Source organism: Euphorbia lathyris, chromosome 9, assembly GCF_963576675.1.
Source record: "Euphorbia lathyris chromosome 9, ddEupLath1.1, whole genome shotgun sequence".
In the NCBI taxonomy this organism is placed as follows: Eukaryota; Viridiplantae; Streptophyta; class Magnoliopsida; order Malpighiales; family Euphorbiaceae; genus Euphorbia; species Euphorbia lathyris.
Genome location: NC_088918.1, coordinates 78,526,963 through 78,537,181, shown reverse-complemented (window position 1 = coordinate 78,537,181; position 10,219 = coordinate 78,526,963). Strand labels below are relative to the sequence as shown.

The 10,219-nt window shown below is 35.0% G+C and overlaps 1 protein-coding gene across 1 annotated transcript; it reads right to left on the bottom strand.

Moving 5' to 3' along the window:
• Positions 1–204: 204 nt before the first annotated feature.
• On the bottom strand, positions 205–7,177 carry LOC136206365 (uncharacterized). Its single transcript, XM_065997391.1, has 9 exons — positions 6,760–7,177; positions 5,067–5,276; positions 4,863–4,965; positions 3,904–3,983; positions 3,741–3,818; positions 2,766–2,857; positions 1,852–1,963; positions 649–774; positions 205–563 (listed from the first exon to the last, which is right to left on the bottom strand). The coding sequence occupies exons 1-9, from the start codon at positions 7,039–7,041 to the stop codon at positions 447–449; spliced, it is 1,200 nt and encodes a 399-aa protein (XP_065853463.1). The 5' UTR covers positions 7,042–7,177; the 3' UTR covers positions 205–446.
• Between the last annotated feature and the right edge of the window lie 3,042 nt (positions 7,178–10,219).

Sequence of the window (10,219 nt, the reverse complement as noted above, 5' to 3'; positions counted from 1 at the left end):
AAAGTTTAGAATCATATTTTATATGAACCCGTTTTTTCGTTTTTCCAAATCAACATTCCTAGAGCTTTCTCTCTCATAACTAAACACCACCAAAATGACCTCAAAACCAAAAAGTTCAAGAGTCAAAATTGTTTAGAATATGATTTCCACCAGCTCTATCAAGGATAAAATGGGTCATTATGTTACTAAAGTGCAGAGTTCATGGATCCTAATGTTACGTTTTGAAATTAAAGACTATAATGAAAGTAAGAGCAAAGTTGAGGGACCATGAGTGTAATTTACCCCCTAAAAACCCTAGGCTAGCTACAAACAATAAAACTTCTAGGTAATGTTTGAACTTACTATATCTGAAAAATAGGATACAAAAATCAAAACTTTATGAGTCATCTTAACTTATAACACAATGAGAGAAAACAAAGCAAACATCTTTTGTTTTGCCCCAATTTCTATTTGCGCAAATTTTGCACTTGACCTTCTTTTATTAGCTTCCATAGAGCAACCTTAGCTTCCTCCAGTGTTTCTACTCCATGCCCATCTTCAAATGACAACCTCTGGATATTGAACTACGAAAAACCGAACAAACCGTATAAATTTCCAGCTTAAAAATGTTATAAAACACAGAATCAGAGAGTTAATGGAGGTATTTACTTGTGCGCCTTGTCGGACTCGAATATCGATGCCTTTGCTGTCTATTGATATTAGAGCAGCATCGTCTATTTCCCCCTCGGTTGACAGGAGTTCTTTAAGGGGCTTCGAGAATATTGCGTTGAGTTCCTGCATCAATGCAAGTACTAATTTCATCGTAGCCCAAATTCCCAAATCCTGATAAAGCCTCGTTATCAGGACGGGGGAGTCATAAGTAAATGTAAGTTAAGTAGAATAGTGAGAAAGGTATATATTTTGAAACTCATCAACGAGTGTACGAACATCATTCGAGCATGTGCAACACAAACTCAACCTAGACAGAAACAGTCAATGCAAAGCCAAAGCCAAAGCCAATTTTCGGCATGTTGAACAGCACTAAAAAAATCTATTAAAACTTGGGTTTGAACATTTTAGGCTTAATACCTCAAGAGCTCGCTGTACTTGGCCCAAAAAGCAGATTAGCTCCCTGAACGAGAAAGTGTCTCTTTAGCCCCTGAACTTGCTTAAAGTGACGTGATTTCAGGGGGCTAACGAGACACTCTGTAAGTTCAGAGCCAATCTGCTTTCTGGGCCAAGTTGAAGGGGCTCATGATGTTTAAGTCAACATTTTATGGTTATACCATCATAGGAGTGATTTACTTTGCTTTTTCACTGAGCAAAACTACATGAATGTCAAACTAAAATTCCTCGAATTACTTTTCATTTGCATATCTTCCTAAACTTTAATTTGTAATACTAAAATTCCTCAAGTTAAATTGACCGAAAAATCCATCCATAAGCTGCCATCTGATCGACTTTTAGATAGTGGCTTAATACATCAACAGCCCCCTGAACGACTTTTAAAAATCAGCTTAATACACCAACAGCCCCCTGAACTTGTCCCAAAAACATAATTGACCCCTTGAACTTATAAATCAAGTCTTGATCACATGCACCTTAATGAACATGTAGAATTTGCTCATTCACTGTTAAATCTAGGCTTATTAGAATCCTAAGGTGGAGATTCAAAGCATCCTTAGGCTTAGATTTAATAAGCCTATATCTAACGGTAAATGAGCAAATTCACTTGCTCATTAAGGTGCATGTGAAAATTCCTGACGTTGTAAAATACCATCATTGAACTTACACATAAATTTCACTTCTTGTCCCTAAACTTTAGATGAAATTCACAAACTGTTTGGAATGCAATTTAAGAAAGAAACTCACCTTGAGATTTTGCTCCCCTCCATCAACTGCAATTTTATCAGGATGAAGGGCTTCATATTCCTTAACATCAACCCAAGCAACAGTTCCAAAGCCTCCAATAAAATATATATCACTGCCAAAATAGTGAAGGTGTACTGGTCACTACGATACCGACAAAGGCTTACCAGAGCATGTACTCGAGGACAAAACAAAAGGTTAAGCTAAATGAAAGCATATGGCGGCAATTGAGACATTCTTGGCGGAACATGTTTGCCGGCACGCAACACACCAATATTAATTATCTAAAATGGATTATTTCGGTTTATTATTCTCTCCGTTGAGCAACTCTTCAATAAATAGTTGAAGTCAACAAGGTTCGTATTTGGAAACAAGTTGCGTTAGTTACAATTCGTGAGAAATGGCATGATCGGGACTGGTATAGACCATTTACTACAAAGGAATACATGGGATACCATGTAGAGTAAGAGCCTAATTGATATATTTTAACTTGTTACAATACACACATATATATAAGCTATACAAGATAAGGAAACACAGTTGTAACTAGGGCTGTAAATGAGCTGAGTGGCTTGGTGTTCGGCTCGATTTACAAACAAGGCGAGCATGAGCTTTTCAGGCAAACAAAAGGGGCCTTAGTCTGCAGTTGACTATGCCAAGGACAAACCATACTAGAAGCTTTTCCGAAGAGATTTTCCATAACAAGAGCTCACAAAAACTCGTATAAGAAAATCATTCATTAAGTAATCATACTTTCATGCCATCTTCTTGAACCCGTTTTGTGCGTTTGGAATTCATGAGCATAGAGTAGAGCAAAATTACATGACAGAAACTGAAACCATACAGGGAGAATTTGCCCTTCCTCAAACATGGAAAAGGGAAAACTTTAATAACATCCAACTGAACGAGAAACAAACCTTATGTTTTGCATCCTAAAATAGTAGAAATTCCCCCACTGTTGTGAAGGCCCTTGATGATGCTTTGCAATGTACTGCTTATGAGCCCACTCCTGGGAGCACAACCAGATACAAGTAATCAAACATATCAACAACAACATCCTTTGAAATAGAAACAACAATAACTACAGCAATGAGGCAAATTCTAATTTCTGAATAATAAAAAGAAAAAGAAGGTGCCATGGAACCGATTGAACTAAAAGCTCGAGCTGATAGTTAAAAGTCCACTCCATATTAATATCTGACACACCCCCACACGCGAATGCCCACTGGGCTTGAAGCGTGCACAACACAGGCCTAATTTACCATGTCCTACAAATAACTCATTTAACAAATGGGGCTGCCAGGAATCGAACCCTGGACCACTTGCTCACACTGGCTCTGATACCATGTCATGGAACCATTTGAACTAAAAGCTCGAGCTGATAGTTAGAGGTCCGCTTCACATTAATAGCTGACAGAAGGCAATCGTAATATGCATACGACTGGAACAGTTATACAATAGTGTAAGATATTAATATGGATTGGGCCTTAACTATCATCAGGTTAAACTTTTAGTTCAATTGGTTCCATGACATGGTATCAGAGCCTCTTTGATCAAGGGTTCGAATCCTGGCAACCCCCGTTTGTGGATTTAATTTCAATACATGGTAAGATGCCCACGAGTTGTACACACTTCAGGCCCGGTTGGCATTCGCGTGCAGGGGTGTATCAGATATTAATATGAATGGGGCCTTCAACTATCAACTTAAGCTTTTAGTTCGATTGGTTCTATGACACAAGAAAATGTGAGAGTAAAACATAATGCAACACAATTTCTATCCCTGAAAAAGTAGAGGAAAAAACGAAGTTTATAAACAATGCAGCCTAACCTTGTAGACCATGCAGCGAAGCAAAAATTTGTGGAAGTATACATATAATATCTGGGAAATTTACCTGTTGGTGTTGTGGAAGAGGAAAGACATCACCAAATATCGTCACTCTTGCATTTGACAAGCCACTCCATCCAGGTATCTAGAAAACATAACTGTCAATTTAATCTCTAAATGGATAATAACTACCTCAAAGTTTCTAAGAATAAAACAATCTAGGAACTAACCTGCACAACAAGTGTGCACCTAGGGTCTGCTAACAAATTTCGTGTATGGATGGCCAAAGGAGAAAATGAAAATATTGGATCTGCAGATCAAGTACAGAAAGTATGTCAACTCAACGAAAAACAAATATGCTATACAGTGGACTTCTAATTTTTTAAAGGCTTATTACATCTTTAGCCCGAAGGCGAGCCTTGGCGCAACGGTAAACGTTGTTGTCGTGTGACCAAGAGGTCACGGGTTCGAGTCTTAAGAGCGGCCTCTTGCCAAATAAATTGGCAGGGGAAGGCTTGCCCCCAGTACACCCTTGTGGTGGGACCCCTCCCCGGACCCTCGCTCAGCGGGGACGCGTAGTGCGACCGGGCCGCCCTTTTTTTTTATTACATCTTTAGCCCCTGTACTTGTCCAAACAAATTGAGTGCGCCCCTATACTATGAAAACGTCCTATTTACCCTCTGAACTTGCTTAAATTGACCTATTAAATCTCTCAACTTTCTTAAGTGGCCTATTTGCTACTAAACTTGCTTACAGTAATCTATTGCGGAACTTGCTTAAAGTGTAGGCACATCAACTTGTATAAAATCTCCCATCTTGCTCAGCCACGTGGATTTAAGAGGTCAATGGGTCACTTTAAGAAAGTTCAGGGGTAAATAAGACGTTTTTAAAGTAAAAAGGGAAAGTTGTCTTTTCTAGACAAGTACAGGTGGTAAGAGATGTATTAAGCCTTTGTTAAACCATTTCCATTATGATGGTTAAGGACCAGATACTGCCAAAACAGAATAAAAGCCATTTCAATATTGCTCTTATACATATATGAATTTTTCGTCAAACTGAACAAACAATTGTTCTCATGGTCCATGGTTTATGTGTTAAAAATTGAGAGATTACATGATCGTGGATCAATATTCTCACAGAGAATAGGAAAATATATATCTAACAAAACAGTCAAAATTTGAAAACTTACGCCCCATTGGATCTGGTGCAAAATCAACCAAGGAACCAAAGGGATATCCTTCTCTTCGATGATGCATTCGAGACATTACAGTACATAGATGAGCAAATCTAGCCTTCATTAGAAAGAAAAATTGATTGAGAACAATTATATCAAGCAGAATAAAAATATCAGATGAGAGCATCAGTAATGAAAAACAAAATATAAAATAATAACCTGCTCCATTAAATTGCGAACAGCCAAGGCTGGTCGAGGCAAGCCATGAGCTGATGTTGCACTCTGCACTCCACCAGAAATTGGAGTTCTAAAAAGCCCAGCTCTGGTTCCCCCACCAGCGCCGCTTCCATGCGGGAGCATAAGAGGTGTCTCCTCCTTCACTACTTCCTCTATATCCTTTACACCATTTTGGTTTTCTTCGAAATTATCCTTCATAGTATAAGAAAGAAAGTTAATAACTCAAAGTAGCCATGTGACATGCATTAATTCTTCATATCATGAAAGAACATTTTCAGAACATCATAACATCATGCAATAGAGCGCTCGTAAAAGGCAACAATATCCCCACATATTTTACTTTTGGATGTCTAACGGCAAATCAAGAATTAAGCACCGAAAATGTTACCCTGTTTCCTAAATGGCCTAAGCAACGGATTGTTGTATACAGATAATAAAAGTATCAACGTCTATGCATGAGACACAATTTAACTGGATGGAAAGTTTTGACAAAAAAGTGTGCACATAGAAAGTTCATGAATGTGGACATTCCCTGACATTCGAGGAACATAGACGTTGATGAGTCAGAAATAATTGCACGCAGAACAGATTGATATAATGAATAACAAGTATATAAGATTTGAGACAAAATCTAATAATTTAGATATGATTTTCTACTTGCTATATAATAACAAAAACTAGTTAATGAAGTGGCTGGTAGACATGAAAGGGCTAGAGTGGAAAGGAACAAAAGGTTCTCAGATTGCTAATCACTGATTTGCAACCATAAATCAATTTACATTATAACAATCTTCATATCCAGAAAGACTAGAAACAGAAGCCAAGAAAACCACTAGCAACTTCAATGTTATGAATCTTCCGTGGACGCGTAATTCAATTTGAATTGATTTTGCAATTTGTCACAAACCATTTTGGCATCTGAGACAAACAAATTCTAAAGAACAACTCCACAATGTAATACCAAATTTGAGAAAAGTAATCCATCAACAAAGTTTTGCAAGCTAAGAATATCCCAAACAACAAGTCAAAAGAATCTACCAAGGTCATTAACAAAACTCTTTCGGTTCTTCATCTAAATGCTCTTATGGATTCGTTTTCAGTGCTTATTCTTAGTTAGGAAAAACAATCATTATAAGAGAGTTATACTCAAAGCAACCTTTTCAATAGCAAGATGCATGCTATCTCACCCATGATTTAGTATCAGAATCAAAGAATTAAGGGTCAATTTGGCCCCTAAAGTTGGCATAGATGTCCAGTTTAGCCCAAATTGAAGTTTAGGTGTCAAATCAGCCCTGAAGTTGGAAATATTTGACAAATTAGCCCAAACTTGACAAATTTTAGGTATTGAAATTGATTGTATTTGGACTAATTGTCAAATATTGCCAACTTCGGGAATGCTTTGGGCTAAACCGAACCCGTGTGCCAACTTCAGGGGGGCAAATTGACCCTTAATTCCAGAATCAAAAGCCAAAACACCAAATAGTAAGATGATGCCATTAATAATAATAATGATTAAAATACAAAACATAAAGAGTTCTTATAGCAGAATAAATCAGTACAATTGAAGCTACAAACAAGTAACAAAGATTTCGCAAGGTTTCTACGAATCTGTCATAAATCAATGAGTTAAGTTGCGTAACAATAATTAAAACATACAGTAAACAAAAGAGGATACCTGAGACAAAGAAACAAAGTCATTAGAAACAAAGCCAACTCCATTATTCAAGGGCCTCTGATCTTCCTCTTCCTCTTCCCCGCCTGAAATCTCACAGGTGATAGCATGAGCGCGAAGGCCAGGAAAACGAGCAATTTCGGCAAATTTGACACACCCAATTCGATTATTTAATAGCTTAGGAATCGAAGAAGAAGAAGAAGAGGAAGAAGAAGAAGGGGTATTTAGAACTGGATATGTTTCTGGGAATCTGGAATGGAAAACTGAACTTGAAAGAGATTCCATTGTTATTACAAATTGAAGCTTTCGATAAAGAGCAATAGGTAGATAGATAGAGATGGAAGAGGGTTTTTAGGAGGGTTTGTGAGCCAACACTGTCTGAGTTTTTAAACAATCAAAGACGTATTTATGTTTAAGACGGAAAGGAAAAAAAAAATATTATTTTTTCGATTCCTCAGGGCACTTTGTCTAACCTTTCGATACCTGATAATAATAGTGAAAAAAAAAAAAAAAAAAACATACATATAAATATTTCAGTATTATCACATGCGTCCATATATTACATATCAATTAAATAATGAGTTTTTATATTAAAGATTCGTTTTCCATATTATTTAAATGATTTTTAATTCATACTAGTTTGCATCCGCGCGGTGCACGGTATTTATAATGTTTTTAAATATATAAAATATAATTAAATTATTATGATATTTGATTTTGGGAAAATACATATATAATCTCTTGATCAATTTAATTTGGATAATTAATTTATTAGTCTATATTTTAAAAAAACACATTGTTTAGTCATTATATTTTTAAAAACACACAGTAAAGTTCCTAACGTTTTTGTCGGTGAACTGTTTAGTCCCTAACGTTTTTCTCGGTGAACTATTTAATCCCTACCGTTAGACTCTCATGAAGATTCTGTTAGTCAATTTGGATTTGCGTTCTTCTTTTCCTTTATTTTTCTTTCCTTTAAACTCTAATGCATCTGAAATCAACTTTGAGTGTTCTTCTTCTTGATTTTCTTCTTAATCGTTCAAATTCGTAAGCATTGGGTCTGTTCTTTTTCTTGTTCTCCATACAAATAGCTCTTCTTCTAAATTGGGTTTTCTCTTCTGAAGTTTGAAGGTAAATAGTAAAGGGTAATTTAGTCGTTTCCGAATTCATAAACGGTAAAAAATCTAACAAACAGACGGAAGGACTAAAAAGTTCATTGAGAAAAAGGTTAGGGACCTTATCATGTGTTTTAGAAAATAGAGGGACTAAACAGTGTGTTTTATCAAAATATAGGGACTAATAAATTAATTACCCATTTAATTTTTATTATTAAGTGCTTAATCTTTTAAATAGATGCATTAAATCCGTAATCGATTATTTTTTAACAGATTAAACTCCTCTCGGACAATCTAGTTATGTGTGATTCAAACTTCATTTAGCGCAAATAGAATTGCGGTGTGTCTCTATTTTAACACGTCAATTGATATATAGATTGTCACACCAGATAATTTCTTAACTATTTTACTTCAAAGGAATAGTGATATCCTGACAGTTTTATACATGCTAGGCGGAGTTTGAATTGCTCACATAACTGATGTGTCAAGTATGTTGCTTAACGTATTTTTTAATTTGAATAAGGGTTATTAATGTTATATTTTTTTCATAATCAATGTTACATTCAAATAATATTAATATTTATTATAAGCACCATTTTATTAGTTTTTTTGTTTTGGTAATAAAAGAAGGATTAAGCGAGTTTTTTTTTTTTTTTTTTTTTTGAAGAAAACACTCAACTATTATTAAGAAGGAATCAACGAATCAATCAAGAAGGAAGGGGGAACAGACTCCCAACTTCCCGGTCCAGACAAAGAACTCATCACCCGTGCAAGAACATGAGCAGACAAGTTCGCTGAACGCCTCACAAATCTAACAGAACAAGACTCTAAAGCTTGTAAAAGAGACTTACAATCATCAATGATAAAACCAAAATAAGAACAAGCATTAATAGAGCTAGACAAAGCTTGTTTAACACCTAAACAATCAACCTCAATTACAACAGACTGTTATCTTGCATTTTCATATAGTTTTTAATATATTTTAATTATAGTAATCATGCATTTTAAGATAGTTTTTAATATTTTATTATTATTTTATGTTTAGTTTTATGTTTTAAGAGCTAATGCTTGTTCTATGTGTTTTTAGGTATTATTTGGGGCAAAAATGCAATTATGGAATCATTACTGAAGTAAATAAAGTTGCCCGACCAGAACTCCCTCAAGTTGCGACCTCGTAGCAGTTCAAGAATGAAGAATCCATGACTCTTTAAATAAGTCTTTATTGTCATAAATTCCTCAATAACCATCCAAGGAATGTTATGACTATTTGAAGAGTCTTTTGAATGCTCAAGAAGGAGTTACAATACTTAATGCTCTCTTTAATTCTATTAAAGTTAAAAAGTTGCAAAGAAGAATTCAACTCTCCATTAATCTTCTTTTTAATTACATTAAAGTCAAGAAGTTAAAACAAAGAATTCAATCATCCATTAATCTTTTCTTTAATGGCATTAAAGTTGGAAGTTTCAAGGAATGCATGAAGGCATGTGCAACTATAAATACTTACATTTGGAAGTATGAAAGTAGACCTGGAACAAACATAGAACAGGCCTCACCACATTCTCTTTATCTCTCTCTTTTAGACTTTTTGTAGTTTTCTTTTTGTTCATTTTCGTTCTACATTTGTAACTGATTCTAGTTCTATTTCAAAGTTTATTCTCCTTCATCTTTTCTTTTCTTTTATTTAATTATGTTTTCTAGTTTGTTTTCTATTAAATTTCTTGTTTTCTTTCCATCTACCATGAGCTAAGTCCTCCATAGCTAGAGCTATGGCGGATCCTAATCGAAGTAGATGATTTACTTGCAATCCAATTTCAAGTTCATAATTTATTAAATAGAGAATTAAACTATGGGGCTTAATTTCCTAGTTAGATATCTGATCAATATTTAGCTAAATTACAATTAATGATTTTGGTTGACCGACACTAAGATAATTAATGGAACTACATAGTTTAGACCTGTGTCTATGCGGTGCGGTTTTTCAGGGTTTAGTTTCACGACTTAACTTTGGGGTTATTTCAGAGAACTTAATGCTTTCATTATACCTTTATTCTTGACTGGGCCAAAGCTAGGATAATTGTATGTGAAATAGGATTAATCTTGACTAGACCAAAGCTTGGTTAATTACTTTAGGAAATAATCACCGTCTCTAGATTAGAACTTAAGAACTTGGATAGGATTGTTATGTGGATTACATACATTTGGTTAGGTGAAGCCTTGCTCTAGTGATTTACATCATATTTAAATCCATTTTGTTTCCTTCTTTGTTTATTTTATTTAGTTGTTTTAAATTCATTAGTTTAGTATCTCAAACAATTCAAGTTTTGATTGCTTAGATAATAGAAATTCAC

Excerpts from the sequence above, each read along its gene's own strand:
- LOC136206365 (XM_065997391.1), bottom strand. The coding sequence starts at position 7,041 with ATGGAATCTCTTTCAAGTTCAGTTTTCCATTCCAGATTCCCAGAAACA. Across the intron at positions 3,819-3,903 it reads GGTGCACACTTGTTGTGCAG|ATACCTGGATGGAGTGGCTT; the intron begins GTTAGTTCCTAG and ends TATGTTTTCTAG. Across the intron at positions 564-648 it reads GAGTCCGACAAGGCGCACAA|TTCAATATCCAGAGGTTGTC; the intron begins GTAAATACCTCC and ends GGTTTTTCGTAG.